The sequence below is a fragment of the Lemur catta genome, chromosome 21 (genome assembly GCF_020740605.2).
Source record: "Lemur catta isolate mLemCat1 chromosome 21, mLemCat1.pri, whole genome shotgun sequence".
Taxonomy (NCBI): Eukaryota; Metazoa; Chordata; class Mammalia; order Primates; family Lemuridae; genus Lemur; species Lemur catta.
This window is the reverse complement of record NC_059148.1, coordinates 20,958,028-20,977,348: the sequence shown is the minus strand read 5'-3', so window position 1 is coordinate 20,977,348 and position 19,321 is coordinate 20,958,028. Positions and strand designations below refer to the sequence as shown.

General features: G+C 42.3%; 1 protein-coding gene across 1 annotated transcript in view; it reads left to right on the top strand.

The window, feature by feature from the left end:
* Positions 1-19,321, top strand: part of SUDS3 (SDS3 homolog, SIN3A corepressor complex component) — a 32,651-nt gene that overhangs the window by 3,446 nt on the left and 9,884 nt on the right. The window contains exons 3-10 of the mRNA XM_045534282.1: positions 2,609-2,664; positions 4,451-4,522; positions 7,317-7,336; positions 8,575-8,731; positions 14,837-14,932; positions 15,987-16,048; positions 16,210-16,231; positions 17,345-17,450. Of these exons, the coding sequence (XP_045390238.1) occupies positions 2,609-2,664; positions 4,451-4,522; positions 7,317-7,336; positions 8,575-8,731; positions 14,837-14,932; positions 15,987-16,048; positions 16,210-16,231; positions 17,345-17,450 (591 nt within the window). The remainder of the gene's footprint in view (positions 1-2,608; positions 2,665-4,450; positions 4,523-7,316; positions 7,337-8,574; positions 8,732-14,836; positions 14,933-15,986; positions 16,049-16,209; positions 16,232-17,344; positions 17,451-19,321) is intronic.

Sequence of the window (19,321 nt, the reverse complement as noted above, 5' to 3'; positions counted from 1 at the left end):
CGTAGATGTGTACAATTTTCCCGCTTTAAGTTAGGCTCATTTAATGGTCTTCCTGTTATAAGACTCTTAATTTTTAATTTTTTAATTAAAAAAAACTTTTTTTGTGACAGTCTTGGTCTGTCGTTCTGGGTAGAGTACAATGGTGTGATCATAGCTTCCTGCAGCCTTAAACTCCTGGGCTCAAGCAATCCTCCTGCCTCAGCCTCCTGAGTAGCTGGGAGTGCAGGAGTGCGCCACCACACACAGCTAATTTTTTCTATTTTTGGTAGAGACAGGGTCTCGCTCTTGTTCAGGCTGGTCTCGAACTCCTGACCTCAAGCACTCCTCCCACCTCAGATTCCCAGAGTGCTAGGATTGATTACAGGCATGAGCCACTGCTCCGGCCTATTTTTTATTTGTATTTTTCTTAGAGATGAGGTCTCACTCTGCCGCTCAGTCTGGAATGCAGCCTTGAACTCCTGGGCTCAAGTGATCCTCCCGCCTCAGCCTCCTGAGTAGCTGGGACTACAGGGGTGTGCCACCATGCCCGGCTAAATAAGACTTTTTTGTTGGTGGGCCAGAAACGACTTTGAGGGAAATGATCACAGGAGAGGAAATAAGGCCATATAACAGGAGAGAACCTTTTACCTCTTCATTTTTTTAAGACATGAAAACCAGTGCACAGAGAGGGTAAGTGATGTCTAGAAGCAGCAGGGTTCTCAGATGGGCGTGAGCTCACCAAGTATCAGCTGCGTGCTGACCAACATGCTGGGGGCTTGGGCAGCTTAGGGAAAGCAGGACTGGAAAGCAGGGCTGCTGGCTCTTGGTCCCGTGCTCTGTCCACATTTGCACTTGTCCTCACACTTGTTCTCATTGTCTTCAGACAGCCACAGCCAAACATGTCTAGAAAAACAAAACCCCCCTCACTTTTAGCATATATGCAGATGGAAGACACTACAAGGTACATGCAGTATGTATTTGTTGAATGTATTTTGAGGATCTTGATTAGACTTTTGTAGTTTCTTGCCTTTAAATTAAATAATCTACATTCCTTTCCTTTTAGTTCCTATTTGTAAATTTTTTATGGCCATGTTGTGGACTCTGTCATCCTTTTCATGCCTTGGAACCCAAAGGGGTAATTCAGCTAAGTCTGAACAGTGCTGAATAAAGAAGGATTCCTATAATAATTCATATGCTCTACCAGTTTCATCCCTGAAACTCTGCTTTTTCTTCTCTTTCAAGCAAAAAGCTTGAATTGATTGACCTTGACCCATTTGAGGTGTACTTTCACTTACCTATTCTTTTTCTCATACATGATTTTCATCAATCTGATTTTTTTTTTTTTTTTTTTTCTGTTTACGTCTTCAGTCTGTCAGTATTCCCTTTCAAAGACAGACTCAGACTTCAAAGGTATTGGCTGGCACCCTTAGTGTGGTGAAAACTGTAATGCCTTGGGTTCCAGATACTTCTCGGCATGGTTTTCTCATCCATTCCTTCTCCTGTAAATATGTTTAAGCATTTTCAGATGAGTTTTTAATTGGTTGTTCCTTCTTAGTATTTGACGATATAGAAAATAATTTTGATTACAATTGAAGGCCTTGTGTAATTCAAGGTGGGCATGGAGAGTACATCAGAATCTGCCCTAAAAGCATCAGGCCTGCATGATTCTCAGGTTCTGCCTCTTTCTTCCACCTGTAGAGAGTTAGGTTGTATTTACAGCCCTTATTTGAGCAATCAAAATGTTACCGTGCCTATGTGCTCGCTTTGGCAACACATATGCCAGAAGGTTCTTGTGCCTGTTGTGTGTGTGACAGAGTTCTTTCAGGTTGAGAATCCTGTTTTTGTCACTGTGAAATCGGAGGTGTTTTTCAGGTAGGAGCAAAAATATTGCAGAAATGGGATTTACATGTGGAATCTACCATCAAACAGACTTGCTGGAGTGTATAATTGCCTATAATCCATTAGATGTGAGAAGAAAAAAATAACATGCCAAGTTCTTTTGCTTTGTGTGTGCTGTGTGTTCTCATCCAGCTGGGGTTGCAAATGCTGCATTTTAACTTTTGTTTCTGAATTACTATTATTTCTCTGATCCTAAAAGAGTAGTGCTTTAAAAAAATGACATGAAGGTTTTTTTGCCTTAGTGCTTACACAGCTAAGCTGTCTGTATAGAAAAACATGCTGAGAGCATAATCTTACTCCTTTGGAATTTTATAATCTAATTGTAGAGTTGATATAAGAGTTGTGTTTAGCGCCATTTCTCCGTTTTTGTGTGTGTATGTGCTTCAAAATCCAGAGGATAGTAACCTCATACTTTCAGTTTTTCTTTGTATGTTTTTACCTATTCATCAGTGTCATTTATTAAAATCTGTCTTCATAGTTGCAGATTTAGACTGATTCTTGAAAGGTGGGATAACCCAGGAGAATCTACAAAATTAGGATATGATTCAGGGTTCTTGTCCCTTTCTGTTCCCTGTAGGTACTGGTACATTTTCAACCAACTAGCTGACTTTAGTTTCCTCTCTCCCCTGAAAGATGTTAATGACATTCCCAGTAGTTCCAGTGGGTAGATAGTTTTGGAATTGAATATTGAATGTTTTTATCTTTCAATGTGGCTTTTTTTTTTTTATAGGATGTATCAGGACAAACTGGCTTCTCTCAAGAGGCAGTTGCAACAACTACAGGAAGGTTGGTGTGTGGTTGAATCTTTCATTTGTAAATATACTTCTTAATATTACAAACCCTTGAAATCTGTTTTTCACTTCTTTGTGGGAGTGATTTAAAATTTGATCTGTCTGATTTTAGTGACCAGTACACATTTTGCTATCTTTTGCTATCAGTAAAGTGGTGATTTTCAAACTTTAATTTTTTTTTTTTTTTTTTTTTTGAGACAGAGTCTCACTTTGTTGCCCGGGCTAGAGTGAGTGCCATGGTGTCAGCCTAGCTCACAGCAACCTCAGACTCCCGGGCTTAAGCGATCCTACTGCCTCAGCCTCCCGAGTAGCTGGGACTACAGGCATGAGCCACCATGCCCGGCTAATTTTTTTTTTTTGTATATATATTTTTAGTTGGCCAGATAATTTCTTTCTATTTTTAGTAGAGACGGGGTCTCACTCTTGCTCAGGCTGGTCTCGAACTCCTGACCTCGAGCGATCCACCCGCCTCGGCCTCCCAGAGCTAGGATTACAGGCGTGAGCCACCGCGCCCGGCCTCAAACTTTAATTTTTAATTAATTTATTTCCAATATGTATCAAATGCTTTCTTCAAATGAAATCTCATTTGAGGCTTTCTATGGAGCATGAATTGAAAATCACTGTGCCTAAAGCTAGATATTTTTAGGAGGGACATTGTCACCAAAGAATAAAGTTTTACTATCCTTTTTAAACCAAGAGTTAATGAGCTGTGGATTATCTACACTGTGTTTTCTCTTTTTTTGCTTGGTAAATTAAAAGCAGGCTTATCTCAACGAGTGCTGCTGGCTGCTAAAGACAGCGTGGCATGGGGGGTAAGAGCACAGGCTCTCAAGTTCTAGGAGGGGTTTGAGTCCTTGTTTCACTACATTCTAATGATGCGACCTTGGGCCAGCCGCTTTTTTTTCTCGCTTAATCTATTTTATGATCTGTGAAGTGAAGAAAATAATAGTAGATGAGATTATGCATGAGGAGTGCCTAGCGTAGTGTTGGGCACACCATGAGAACTTGGGGACAATTAGCTGCTGCCGTTAGCTCTTTGGCTTCATATTGTGGAGTTCCCTCATCAGTGAAATTGCTTTCCTACTAGGTTCTTTTATTGCTTGGGGGTGAACCACTCTTAGAGGAGCCCATGAACAAGCATTATGATCGGGAAATACTTCCCCCTACAAATTGGCCCCCTCATAATTAGCTCCTCTCGGGGGGGAAGAGCAATGAAATTGGTAGAGATTTGGTTAGAATCTGTACTTGAGCCGTCTAGTAATTGTCACTAGCTACTTGTGGGTGTTTAAATTTAATTAAGTAAAATTAGTAATTCAGTTCCTCAATTGCACTAGCAATTTCAAGTGCTAAAATAGCCACATGTGGCCAGTGGCTACCATACTGGACAGTACAAATGTAGTACATTTCCACTGTTGCAGAAAGTTTTGCTGGACAATCTTGACCTAGACCTTACTGAAGGAGAAAGAACCCTTTCCAGGAAAGGGCAGCCCATGACTCAGACTGTTGCAACAAGTGATCAGAGTCAGTTCGTGTCAGTACCTTTCCACTCCCCCTTAGTCCCTAGAGGGTCTTGATGTACTAGGCTGAGGTGGACTCAGGATAGTCCCCTGGTGGTTTCTGCTGTGTGGCTTGGTGGAGAACCAGAGTCCGGTTAACTGCTGAGGTGTAGCTTTCCTTGGTTTGTGTTTTACTTTGGTGTTACTAAAGCAGTCACTGTTGGTGCTAGAGAATAATTTTAGAAAACAAAATAATAACTTTACTTTTTAAATGCTCAAAATCAGGTACATTACAGGAATATCAGAAGAGAATGAAAAAATTAGATCAGCAGTACAAAGAGAGGATACGAAATGCAGGTAAGTCTCTTTTAAATGCAAATGAGTCACTTTCAAACTTTCCACCGTTTCCTGATCATTGATATAATGTGGAGCTGTTCTCCAGAACGTATCTCAGATATTCCTCTGGGGATAGAGAGTTTAGGGGAAGAGAGACTCCAAAGCTGCAGTTATGTAAAATTATTTCATCTTTTGTTCCAGTTTCCAAAGAATGGCCCAGTCCTCAGGGGTGTCAGTGGTGACTCCTTGTGGTTAGGTTGTCCTCCCTGGTACCCCAGGGGTGGTCTTGCACCTTCCTGCTCATGCCCTCATGACTGGCCTGATGGGCAATCAGAAGCACTGATGCGGAAAAAGGAGTGTCGGTTGTGTTAGTCCTGTTGCAAGTTTGTTTCAGTATTCTGTGCTGGGGCAGGGGCGTCCTCTAGTTATTTCCCTGAAGTACTATATCATAAGCATTTAGAGAAAAAGCACGCTTCTGATCTGCTGTCTACAGTAAATGTATTCACTCAACAAAAATTTATGTGCTTCTGCTGTATCTAAGCACTGAGCAGTATAAAGTTGTGCAACACATTGACTTTGACTTTAGGAAACTCACTGTTGTATTGACAAGAGATCCACATGTGTCAAGTTAGGGAACAATATGAGTTAAAATAAAGAATCATGCAGAAAGTGAGATGTGACACCTGTTTAGAGTGTGCAAACATGGATTCCTGAGCTTTCAGGAAATCTTTGATGTGTGCTGAATTTTAAAGCTCGCCAGCATCCTGGTGCCAGCAGGGTGCTTGCTCCTGTGATGGTGAATGTTGGGTTTTAAAATGGTGGCTGGGGGCCTCTACTCACACTGCCATCCTCTTGCGTTCTGATCCAGCAACTTTCCAACCTTGTATTGATGGAATCCTGGAATCCTTCACTCTCTCCCCGTAGTGAGAAGATGTCCAGTGTACACTAACAGATAGAAAAAGATCTGAAGGGTGTGGGGACACTGGGAAAATGGAGACCCAGCCATTAACCCTCTGCCCATCCACCTCCTGCCGGCCCCTCCTGATAGCCCCATTCTACTCTGAGTTCCTGTAGCACCTGCTTGGGACATCTTTAAAATCCTCAGCCCTCTTCCTAGGCTTCCCCTTTAGCAAGTAAAGGAGGTGGCATTGTGGGAAGAGAGGGTCTTAGGTTCAGATCCCCTGTCCATCGTTTTACATCTGTGCCTTTAAGCAGGGTATTTGCTCCTGAAGCCTCAGTTTCCCCACCTGTAAAGGGGAATACTAATACCTCATGGACTCTCAGTATAAGATGTAAATAAGGAAAAAAACTGATGTAAGCCATGTTTCTTAAGTTAGAACAGCAGGGTGAGTATTGAATTGTTTTCATTCTGCTTGTAGACTCTCAATCCTGTCTTCATGTGTTCTTTCATAAACATTTCTTTCCTCCAGGTAAAAATGCAGAAGAGCTCCTAAATCATTCACTACCTTCAGCTTTAAAAAGCACGTTCTGTGCAGAGATAATCCACCTGCTTTAGTAGTGTCTGGTGTCTGGCTGCTTTAAGTAAAATAACAAGCACCACCTCTAACTGCTAATTGTCATTTTGAGTTGCTGGTGCAGTGTGTGATTTCTCAGAATGGCACAGGACTTCAGCTCTCTGGCCTCTTCATGCGTGGTGTACGTCTGAAGCAGTCCTAAGAGGGAGGCGTGTTGGGCTCAGTGTGCCTGGGCTCCTGTGCCCAGTGAATCCTAGTGTCGAAGTGGGTAGGGCTTCTGGGGGTTAGAAAAGGAGTGTGCTGTCTTTTTCCCCAATAATTTTCCCACTCAACAACTGATAATTGGCATCTGGGCTCTTAATCTGGGGTTCCTGGAACTGTCAAAACTCTATGGAGTATGCATGAATGTGCATATGTGCTTTTTTTTCTGGGGAATGGGTTCATAGAATTTACCAGGTTTGCAAAAGGGCCTCTGATATAATAGATGGTGAATAGCACCCCCTGGAGTTACTGGTCTACCAACAATGTTTGTGGACTTGTGTAACAGACCCACTGTCACCCAGAAAAGATCAGAAGCCACAAACCTATTTTGTTCGAAGTACAGGGTTTGCAGAGGGGATTGTAATCTAGTACCAATCTAGTGGTAGGGAGAGCTGCTGGGTAAACAGTTACTAATCACCTGGAACACAGTAGTACTAAATAAGCTGTCGAATACTGTTGGGTGGATACTTGAAGGTGTCTGAGAAGAGCTTTCTGAGTGAGGAGTTGTCAGGAAAGGCCTCAGGGAAGGGGCTACATTTGATCAGAAACTTGGGAATGTGACTAGAGAAACCAGACGGCACCACTGTGAGCAGAGCTTGGTGGCCTGATAGTGAAGCCCCAGGGGGACTCAGAACTTCTGTCCTCTGGATTCTCGGGGAGCGACCTTACTGCCCAGAGCCCTTATACAATGCTTTAAGAACACCAACACCAGCTCTGCTTTTGGAGGAATTGCATTGTTTCTTCTTGACCCACCCTGCTGTTTTCAGGACTGTTGGAGGGTGTGGACTGAGTGAAAGGAGGGATAACTTACTTTGCCAGGGTAGTTTGGTTCCTGCTGCTCCTGTTTTGCCCTCAGGCAGAACTGCCAGAGCGGATCTGTTCTGGGTCAAGTTTTAACTAGACAGGTAACTTCTTGCATCCTTTCCTTTCATGTATATCAACATTTTACTGATTAAAAACGTTTGCTTTGTGTATTATGCTTTCAGAAAGCAATTACTGCTTCTAAATGAATGCTAACATCGCTGTCTAGAAAGGTGACACAGCCTAGCGAATCTAATTGCACTTTTTATCTCTTTCAGAACTCTTCCTCCAGCTGGAAGTAAGTACCATGGATCTTTGGGGTTTGTAGGCTCTTTCTGAGACTGGAATCTTGCTCTCCTGATCTGGTGACCTTTCCATCTGTCACCAAATAGATAGTTTGGAAGCCTTCATCACTGTTCTGTTAGACTAAAGGACGTTTATCTCAATTCAGACATTCTGTCTATTCCTTTTCTGATTGGGCAGGCTCTGCTTATCAACGAGGATTAAGGAATACTCACCCCTCAATGCTTTCTTGTTGACTTTTATTTCACATTAAAACTGTTCGGAAATATGTCTGAATTATAATGGCCTAATAATTTGATACTGGTCCTTGAAGCAGTCTGATCTCTGAATTCTGTTTACAGCTGAAATTCTCTGGGCTAGTAAGAAAGATTTTTATACTTTTCCTTTCATCCCATGGACACCCATGTGCTGCTTCTATGTCAGGATCGGTGCTGTAGTGTAGAGATGAGGGCCTGAGTCTTGAATGAAGTATTGTTCCCAGGGTGGCCAGCGTGTGTGTGTGTGTTTGTGTGTGTGTGTTTGGTGGGGAGGTACATTTTGCGAAGGTCATGGTTTTTCAGAGCCACGTCGTTGGAACCCATTTTAGTTCACTTCAGTGCAAATCGTCAGCCATAGCCAAGTGTCACACAGTCCACTCCACAGCCCTCCATAGTCTCCCTTGTTTGTCACTTACTACAATGGTGAGATTTTAAATGTGGGTGCATGTGCTATTTTTATTTAATGTGCTACTGATGTTTGAGTACTTCGGGTTCAGGCATTTAATAAACGATCTACTGTAGTAATTTTTTCTTGCTGTAAATATCAAAAAATAATAGTAACTCATGCCATCTGGCCTCAATATCTTGTAATTTTGAATATAGATATTTCATCTGGAATCTGTTTTCCTTTGAAGTTGTATCTTTAAAAGGAATTATTATCTTTGAGAAATTTATTTTTGTTTAATATAAAAGCTATAAAATATAAGATGTGGAAAAGAGAAAATACCTGAGTAGCAAGTGAGGTATACTCGAAAAACAAGCAAAAAGTCATGTGGTTCAATTTTTGTGGTTTTCATTGGAAAACTTGCTCCCACACACCCTGTTACTGCAAATGTGTATGTGAGTGAACCTATATTGCTCATGTTTATAATAAACGTATTTTCTTTGCTGTTGAGGACAGAGTCAGGCTTCTTTCTGGTTGGAGCCCTGGCCCCCTAGGCCATGTACTCCTAGCCTGTGTTTCTCTTTTGCTCAGACGGAACAAGTGGAAAGAAATTACATCAAAGAAAAGAAAGCGGCAGTGAAAGAATTTGAAGACAAGAAAGTTGAGCTGAAAGAGAACCTGATTGCTGAGTTGGAAGAAAAGAAGAAAATGATTGAAAATGAAAAGCTAACAATGGAACTGACTGGAGGTATGAAAGCCCCATGGGGTGGGGTCCAGGGAGCCCTGAGGGGGCTGCAGTTACTGCTTCTGTCTTATATCTCAAGAGCAGAGCAAGATGAAGGAAAGTGGGCTTTGAACTCACAGATCAGAGTTCGAGCTACACCTTATATTGGCTGTGTGACCTTAGTCAAGCTGCTTAACTTCTCTGAGTCTGTTTCCTTTACTTTAAAATGGGGCTGATCATACCCTGTCTCACAGGATTGTGGTTAGACATAAGTGCCTAGTACAGTGTCCTGTGTATAACAGGTGTTCGATAAATGGTAGATCTTTAATAGTAATTGCAAGCTCTGGCTCATGCTCTACTTTATTCTTGGATCATTTGCTGTTTGCATCTTTGTTGTGTTCCCGAATTATTTACCCAACTCCATCTCTGGTGATGGGAATTCACTGCTTTTCCAGTCTGCCTTAATTACAGAAAAGGTATTGTCTTCCTTTGACCTAGATGTGAGAACAAAGGCTTTCGGCTATGTCATCTGTGCTATTAGATCTCTTCTGCCAGGTGTTACTGTGAACATTTCAAAGACTTGATACGATTCCAACAGTGTAGCTAAACTTAACTATTTTCCTATAAAGGTAGTAAAGTTGCATGAGACTCATAGCCAATCCCTTCCTAGCCTTCTAGGGGTTAGTAAATCCACATATGGAAACTCAGCAGGTTGCAGGCAAGTTGAAGGGAGAAGCAATATGGGCCGACTCCTCTGTTGCCGTATGCAGACTGATGGATCCTAGAAGGATACAGGGAACTGGCTTGGACTCGCTATTCTGGAACTTGGCAAATACTGCAGGGCAAGTCAGTGGTGAGTTTGTCACTTGAATGTGGAGGTGGCCTGCCGTTCTGTACACCCCAAAATTTAACTTTTAATTATGTTCAGAAGGTACTGGGGCTCCGGCGTGTCTCATTTTAGCTGGGTTTCATAGGAAGTGCAGCATTTTTATGCAAGTTCTTGGGGCTAACTTTAAAATTAAACCTATCTAGTTAAGGTCTGTGTTTTCCCCATATGTGAATGACCCTGGCCCTCTGATGCAGACTCGGGCTCCAGTCCCCATGGTACACTGAAGACAACGTGGTTGTGCCTGAGGTGGAGTCTGACTCTTGAAAAATCTGTCCTCTGATAGCTTCCTTATTGAAAGACTTGGCAAAAGGAGTGAGTTCCTTGAAGGCCTCTGAAAGAGGCTCAGTAGTGTTTTTTTGTGAGATTGGATGCTAAAACAGCAGCTTCAGACGGCACTGTCTCGTTCTTGTTGCAGTGCTTTGAGACAGGTAGCACTGTGGGGCCTTGTCTGGTGCCTGCCTGCCTGCTTTTTGACCTGCACACCGTTTTCTTTGATGATGGCGGAGACTGGCATTGATGCCTCATTGCTCACTGCTAGAGCCACCAGATGTTTGGGAGCCTTCATTAGGCTAGCGGGAAATATTTTCAGGTTATAGCCGCTCCCTTTCCATCTGCAGGGAAGGGTATCATCACCTTACTTGCGATTTGGCATCCTAATTATTAACAAGCGATAGACATTGTTTGGCCAGGCAGTTTTACAGCCAGAATCTTACGGGCACAGGAGGCATCCTCAGTGACTTGAGGCTGAGCCTGCCAGGGTAGAAAAGACAAATGCGGAGAAGTCATTTGTAACGCAGTAGAAATAGATTATAGAAGCACTTAAAGCTAGCCATGGGCATTAAAGGTACCGATGTCCTTCCTCAAGCCATTTGGTACCCTTGGTATGGAAAGCGCTGCCAAGGTAATGATAGAGTGTTGGAAGAAAAGGCAGTGGAGCTAGAAGGGTAATTAGCCTTCCCACAGATGGTGCTGCTATGGTGTTGGATTAAAGGCCTGATTTCATTCCTCTAATTGAGTGACTTATTTCACCTTTGTGGATTGATGCCCAATATTAATGTTGCCCAGATCTGCCCCAAAAAGATATTTTTTAAAGTCTCCTTTTCTGGTTCAACATGAAGATATCTGGAAAAACAAAGTAGAACAAGAGGCTGATGAGAAGCATAGCCCAGATAACCCATTGGAAACAGGTGTGTTTGGCAACCTGCTTGTCCAACTGTGGCTTAAAGCATTTACAAACCTCCATAGGAACTGGCAGGACGTACTGTTCACCACCCAGCCCTCTTGTGGAGAACTTAGGAAAACTGGCTGTCCAGGTGGAGAGGTGTACTATAGATAAAGGAGCTAGAATGAGTTATAGGTCAGTGCTTCTCCAACTGTTATGTGTATATGGTTCACCTGGGGGGTCTTGATAAAATACAGTCTCTGCATTTCAGGGGGTTTGGGGTGGAGGCTGAGATCCTGCATTTTAACCACCTCCCAGGGCTGCTGGTAGGACTGCACTGGAGTAGTGAGGTTATAGAGAGAATACCTGAGTGCGAGCTTTCTCTGAGTTGAGGCCAAGATTGTAAGTAACCCAAATAATCATTGGGCTTTAAAGTGTGGGGAGCTTTGCCATTTTTAATGTGTTTTTCCTGTTGTCTTCAGAGCAGCCACCTTTTCTCCTTTCTTCCAACAGCCCACTAAGTGCCACTTCATTTTTTTTCATTAGTTCTTGCTCACCAGGGGCACCTGCCAGCCCTCAGGCCCCTGTGGAAGCTGCTCATGACTCAGGAAAGCCTATGAATTTCCTTTAGAAGATACTGGATTCCTAGCTGGTACCATGAGTCACTACAGTGTCAAGATAGAAATCTGTTTCCTGAGCGCTTGCATTGAGCCAGGCGTTGTATAAAAACATCAGAGCTCCCTCTGTAGGGTGACAGACCTGGGGTGAATCCGGGGACTGTCGTGGACTTAGTTCTGAGGTAGGGTTTTCTCATTTGGCAAGGAGGTGATAGAACCTACTGGGCAGGGGTTGGTGTGGAAGTGAGAAGAGCTGATGCCTATAAGGTGTTTCAAAAAGTGGCTGGTGCGTGGTGGAAGCACTCAGGGATTGGGAAGTTGTAGCCTCGTTTAGTTGCTCAGCTCCCTTTGACTGGGGCGTCATTCTGATTTCACAGGACTCTTCGTAGGTTTGCTTCCTTGGGGATACTATTTGCAGGCTCAGAGAAATGGAACCATTTGCTCAAAGTCCCCCAAAGAGATACGTAGTGGTTAATCCAGAATTTGTCTGACTCCAGGTGTGTTTACTTAGCCACCACATTATACTGATTGTAGGTACTATGGATACATGTGGTACTAAGTGACTCACAAAATTAGGCTAATGGGTAAGTTTTGTGTCCGCAAGGAGATTATCCTCTGACAATTGCAAAGGAGACACAGCTTCCCTGTCTTCCCCAACATAATGCAATATTGAGAAAGAGGGCCCTAAATGAAGGTAAAGATTTGACAGTCTTGTTTTTACTGATTTTATTTTATTTTTTTAAACATCAAGGTGTATGTCGTACTACTGTAGGAGCAATGAGTGTCACATAGTACTTAACAGATGGTAATGAGTAGGGGAGACTGGAAGTCGAGGCAAGAAGAAGGGGGTCCCACATAAATATGTGGGGAAGGAGGGAGAATGGAAGAGCTGGACCTGGATTTTTGGGTAGAGTGAGTTTGTCTTCAAGATGTTCTTTCCTGGGTGCGGTGGCTCACGCCTGTAATCCTAGCACTCTGGGAGGCCGAGGCGGGTGGATCGTTTGAGCTCAGGAGTTTGAGACCAGCCTGAGCAAGAGTGAGACCCCGTCTCTACTAAAAATACAAAGAAATTAGCTGGACAACTAAAAATATATATATAGAAAAAATGAGCCGAGCATGGTGGCGCATGCCTGTAGTCCCAGCTACTCGGGAGGCTGAGGCAGGAGGAATGCTTGAGCCCAGGAGTTTGAGGTTGCTGTGAGCTAGGCTGATGCCATGGCACTCTAGCCTGGGCAACAGAGTGAGACTCTGTCTAAAAAAAAAAAGAAAATAAAAAAAGATCTTTGTATAGTTTTTTCCTGCCTGCAAATATAATAATAAAAACTTGCAGTGATTGAACTCTTGTTATGCCAGCTACTGTGCTAAGTAAGCCCCACATGTATCATCTCATGTAACAAAACACAGTGTGAGGGAGGTGTTACTGATATTTCTATTCTCTAGATAAGGGAACTTGAGACATAGAGCTTTCCTGTGGCCTTTGGTCACACAGCTGCCACAGGGATTCAGGGCCACGTTTGTGTGACATCCCAGTTCTTAACCACGGTGCTGTGCTACTGGCCAGTAAATAACTGGCGAAAAGGGACACCTCACATAGGGTAAGAAATTTCTTTTAGAAGGCTTCTCCCTTTTCCCGGGGAGGGTGTGTGTGTGTCCTCTTTTCTTTTTTCACTTCCAAATACACCTGTATGAATATTGTGTACATCTGATTTTTAGTTTACCTCCTTTCCATTCATAGGGAAAAAAATTTCAATATTACCCATTTCTCTTATTAAGAACACGCAGAAACATTTTTTGACTTTTTACAGCACGTTTATTACATACTGTAAGATCCTACACCCTGCTGTGGTAGAATTCCGTAACGCTGCCCCTGCCTGCTCTGCTGATAGTGTACATAATCACAAACTGACTTTCTCTCATGGCCAGGCTTGACCCCATCTAGTTCTGCAAAAAACTTTGTGAAGCCCCTACTGTGAGTGGAATTCGAATGGGATAATAATGAACAGAGTGGCACTTGGTATGGTAGACATTTGTACTGATGCTCTGGTTACTTGGAAAATGGAAGGAGTCTCTGCCTTTGGAGGCTGTCACAGAAGGGGGAGTATTGAACTGCATCTCAAAGGATGTCATGTAGAAGTTTGCCAAGCAGAAAAGAGGAAGCCAGACAGAGGACAGGCTGTGCAAAGTCTGAAAGGCATAAAGTCTAGTGCCTTTATTTCTGGGTAACAGAATAGCTAAAAGCTTACACACTGAGTCAGTGTGAACAAAGAAGGGAGGAAGACCAGAAGTGAGGCTTGTCTTTTATTCCGTAGAGAGTGGCAAGCCATTGACATATTTAGTAAGAAGAGTGATGTGCAAAATAATCTGATTTGTGTCTTAGGAATGTCACTCAAAGGGGAGGATGGATGGGATGTGGGAGAGAGACTGACGGTCGTGGAGGTAGCTCAGCGAAAAGAGAAAGGGTGGCCTTGAGGCAGAACCGATGTTTCTGGTAAACTTGATGCCTGGGTGAAGGAAGGCAGGTCACAGATGACATACAGTTTTCTAGCATGGAAGGATGAGTAGATTTGATGTCCTTGAGATGCGGAGAGGAAGAGGCAGCCTTGGGAGGGGAAACAAGGAGAAGATAGGAGTCTGCTTAGAGGATGAAGAGTGTGTGGTATTGGGTACCAAGTGCCATTCAGGGGCTAACTGGAAATTGCTTGGGGTACAGCCTGAGGAGTGACAGGACCGGACCTCAGAGATCACCAGGATCCAGGGAGCAGGCAAGCAAAAAAGGATCTCGAGGAGGCAAGTCAGCCTCCTTGGGCACCGTGGCTGGGGGAGGAGCGGTTTTAAGGCACGGCGAGTCCACAGCAGTGTCAGACTACGGAGAAGAGTAAAAAGAAGGAAAGAGGCTTTTATTATGAGCCTTCATTGTATCATTTTGATAAGTAGCTACAAAAGGTTACAAAAGGAAAAAAAGGTCTGAGCCTGTGAATGAAGACTTAATATAAAAATGTCGGCACTGAGGCCAGTGGTCTCTAAGAGCCTTTTATACCAGTGGGCTTCAGAACACACTCTCTCTGTGGGAACAGCAGAAATTAGTTGACTGCGCTAACCCCAAGGTTCCTCACGATCCCAAGAGCCTACAACTCTGGAGCTTCTTAATCTGAAGGAGAGGAAGAATATCACTAGTTTTTGAGGGTGCTGGAGACGCCTACAGTGGTTATCACGCTAGGCTGTAGGGCTGCATTTCTGAGGGGGGTGTGTACCTAGGGCAGCCGGTCTGAATCTTGTAAGCATGGATGCTTTCTAAAGTGTAACAGGGGCATCTGGCTTAGGCCATGTGTAGACCAAACATCCCCAGTAAGACAGTTCTGATTGGGTATGTATGGGGCAGATATTCATACACTATAGACAATTCTTACCGACTGACTTTAAGGGGAAGTTGGGTGGATTTACACATTCCATTCTTGCCACAGATTCTATGGAAGTGAAGCCTATCATGACCAGAAAGTTGCGGAGGCGGCCAAACGATCCTGTCCCCATCCCAGACAAGAGAAGGAAACCTGCTCCTGATATCCATTTGCATCAAGCTTTAATCACTTCTTTTCTTAAGACTGTTGAATCCTTTGCTTATCCATTTGATAGCGTGTACATGGCCATTGTCCTACAGAAAATAGTAATAATTAATTGGAAAGCATATGTAAAGTATTCACGGGATGGTGGTTGGCCACGGCCATGTTATTACTGGAATCTTTCCTCAATTGCTCCTGCTTTTAGTGGCAGAGATTAATAGAGAATAGTTGTCTGGAAGGGTACTTTGTGTTGGAAGTTCAGCCTGGTTTTAAGACTAACTTCAAGATTCAGGGGCATCTGAAAACTTGATGTGCCCTTTTTGCACCTATAATTTTCCACCTTCCAACTGTAAAATGAGGACAGTAATATCTGCTTTTATGTGCCTCAGTTATCCATGTCCCTAAAATAGTAGATTGCAAGCTGTTTTTAAATTAAAGCAAATGAGATTTCAGTCAGACGTAAAGAAGCCCTTTAATCATAAAAACGTTAACGGGACCGGATACATGGAGAAGTGTTGTTTCTGTTCCTCTCGAGGAGATCATAAGTAGCTGTTTGCCCAGAATGGTTGTCATTTGTCTGCCACCAGGAGAGGGCATCACTTCAGGTCCTTGCACCTTCACAACTGAGGATTTAAGTTACTGGGGAAGGAAGATTAAGCTTGCTCTGTGTGTGTGTGTGTGTGTGTGTGTGTGTGTGTGTAAGTAAGTCTTTAGATCTTTGGAACAAAAGCAGTATATAAATTCATGATAAAATGATGAAATTCTTATTTTACTGTTTCTTGGGCTCTCGCTGTTGTCGTATATACCTAATGAGTCTCATTCCACCTTCTCATCGTAGCAATTTGTAAGGTGATGTGAATTCTTTTACATACCTAACCTAAACACCATGACGTTTGGTAGGAGAGTAAGAAATTGCTGAGAAGCAAACTATTATTGTAAAAACATCATTTAACATATTCATACTTAGTAAATTCTAAAATACTGGTACCATTTTGTTGATTGCTCTTTGCTTAGAAACCATGCTTTTCAGACACATTCCTTTAACTCTCAACACCCCAGCTAAACTATTTGTTAACAGATGAACAGATCATGGAGGATCTGAGAACATTAAATAAGGTATGGTTCGATTTTTTTTTTTTTTAATTTGAAAGCTCAGGCTTGACATGGTTTTCTGATTCACTTTGTTCATGTTACTTGTTAAATGATGATACTTTTGACACCTGAAGTTGGATCTGAAATGATTTTCTCTAAGATTTTTTTTGTTGTTCCTCCTACAGCTTAAGTCACCCAAGAGACCAGGTAAGTGCATGATGTATTGGCATTTGTGCAGTCTGTTCATCATGTTGTTGGAAAAGCATGCGAATAGCTGTTAGGGAATTGTTGCAGTTTTCAAAAATGTTCATTTGCCTAAGAGTAGTTGTCCTGAAAACTGAAGGGGACCTTAATTGCCCCCAGCCCTGATTATTTTTTTTTTTTTTGAAACCCTGCTATGTTATTTTTGTGCTTTTCTCAGGATTGATTGTGAATGAGACATTTGATTCGCTGGTAAAGGTTTCCTTCTGTGTAGGCATCAGGCATAAGATTTAAGCACACATCTGGTTTTGAAAATGAAACCAGAAAGGTTTTTCAGTATTACTCGATTTTTGGAGTTAAGTCCTAGGGGCAGGTACTGTTCCAGTAACTTTTCATGGCCTGGCTCTGGTAAGGCATTTGCAGGCTGGTCTGAGTCATGGTTTTTAGAAGAGGCTGGCTCCGTGTTCACATTGTTCTTCCAGACAGCACTTGAAAGTCAATGTCTAGGCTGCAAACTAGAATTGTAAATTGGTAACCTCTTTTTGTTTGTTTGTTTGTTTGTTTGTTGTAAGCACTGTGGTTACTCACACATCCCTCGGCTCACTGAGTCTTGTGGAAAAAAAAACAAGATTCTTCTTTCTCTAGATAATGTCTTCCCTGGGGGCCACTGTGGTCCACAGTGACATCCTGAACTTCTGAGGCATGATGGGGAGGGGGTTGTGTGAGTAAGTGCCTGAATTTAGATCATTTGAAACCACCAGAGTTCTGGAAATGATTTCATTTCTAAAAGAGATTTATGTAATACTTGCCATTTTGGGCTTCCGAAGGTTACCAGGGTCTCAGTCCTCCTTTAAGTGGCCTGTGCATTTGTACATTTGACCTTCACCTTCCTGAGCCTCCAGGTGTCTCTATTCAGTGAGGTTAATTTGTGCCTTGCCAACTTCACAAGGTTGCATTGAGGATCAATTTAGATATAACATACAAGGATTTTGTTGAATTCCCACTGTAAGGGCTTGGGCATGCTTATTACCACCTTCTGATAGTGTTTCAGTTAAAGCGTGTTAGTTAACTGGTGGACTCACCCATGCTTAGTCATTGAAGTGTCTCTGGTTTCTCTAGCATCCCCGTCCTCTCCTGAACACTTGCCTGCCACACCTGCAGAGTCTCCAGCCCAGAGGTTCGAAGCTCGGATAGAAGATGGCAAACTGTACTACGATAAAAGATGGTATGTTTTGGGAAAAACTTGGAAAGAGGACTGGGGCTATCTATAGGTGTTGTTTCACAGCATGGCTGCTGCTTAACTTGCATAGTACTGAAAGTGGAATCCTATTTAAAAATGCCTAAGCAGCCATTCGGTTGACGGTTCTGTGAGAGCTCTGAAAGCAGTGTTTCCCAGAAACGTTATGGTTGTGGTCCCCTTCCCTCTCCATGCTGCTGTCACTGTACTAGAATTTGCAGGCTGATATCTTCTGTGGTGCCCCTGCCAATGAGGTGTGTGTCCCCCTCTGCCTCCCTGTGTGTTAAAGTTTATATGTGTTCTTCAGAAAAAAGGATTTTGTGGTCAAATCAGTCTGATGGATGATCATGTTAATTAAATGGGTTTAGGGCCCATTTAATAATAAATGGGTTTCCTTCTTGTAGTACTCTTGGGGTCCCATGATATGCTAATGTGCGCTGTGAATTCTAAGATGTTATTAGGTGTTTTTTCTTTGGTACCACACCCTTTTCTCATGCATCTTCCTGCTGCAGACATGTTCCAGGAAACTTACCTGGGGGAATTGTATATTAAAGCATTCCTAGTTTAGATTGAAGTCTGAAACCTTCAGACCACCAGTGATTTTCATTGGAAAGGAAATGGCAAAACAATATGAAAAGAACCTTAAAAGCTCATACAGTTCATTCATTCAACAAGCATTTATTGTCTGCTTTGTATTAGGCATTCTCCTAGGCATTAAATCACCCTGGATTCTGCCATCTTTTCACAGATCTTTTAATTCTGATATATTTCTTTCTATTCTTTGTCCATATGCAGGCATACTCTACTCATTTTAGGTCATAGTGGACACATGGCTTGTTTTGCCTTTCCACTTGGTTAAATTGAGAATGTTTTCTAGGTTACTTTATCCTCTTTGTAATGATCAGTTACAGTGGAATGACCCTTTGAGTTTCAATATCTTTATTTAGCCAAAAGTTCCAAAATTAGGGTAATGGTTATTTTGGTTTTTTGGAGCTTTCTTAAAGAAAAAACCCAGCATTGTATTGGTTGGTTACCTTATAATATTGTACTCGTCAAAAACGGTTAGACATCTAGTCATGCCTGAAATGAATCATTTCCACCTATTAAGTTACATTGAGTTAATTACTCAGTGGATGCTAGAGGCTTGCTTTATCTATAAGCCTGATCTTAGTGACTTCTGCCTTTCTGATTTTACTATTCTTGGGCATTCTTCAAAAAGGTCGGTTAGTTACTGGTCTTAACATTGCTTGTCAGAAGATACCACCACTAGGTGGCAGGCCCTAGCAGCTCAACACACTGAGAAGGGCAAAATACGATGAAAAATGTTTCTAATAATGAAAACCATACAACCTTTAAAGATCAGGCTGACACGTAAGAACCATCTTTGAAAATGATGAGATTTATCACAAACATTTTTACGGATCTATGAGTCTTAAAGCCATGTGATATTTCAAATGATGTTGGTTTTGTAATTGTGTTGCTTCGAATCTTTCTCTTTTTAGGCTTACTCCTCAGACTTTATGAGATGTGTCCTGAGGGTGAAAATATATTCGTGTTTTTTTTTTTTTTTTTTTTTTTAAAGAAAGGATCCACAGTGCCTGGTGTTTCATAATGTAAACAGAGCAGTCAGGTTTGATGTTTTAGAATGCCTAAGCCTTTTGAAGGAATTCTCTTTCACCATCTTTTTCACAGTTCAGCAGAAATTTAAAAAATAATGTCTCTGGAAGCACTTTACTTTTTAGTGAATTTAAAGTTGCTTAGTCTGTTGTTAAATATATATTGAGAATGCTATTTTCTTCTGTATTCTGTATGTTTTTCTTTTTTGGCCTTGGCAGCCAGAGTTCTTATAATGCAATCGT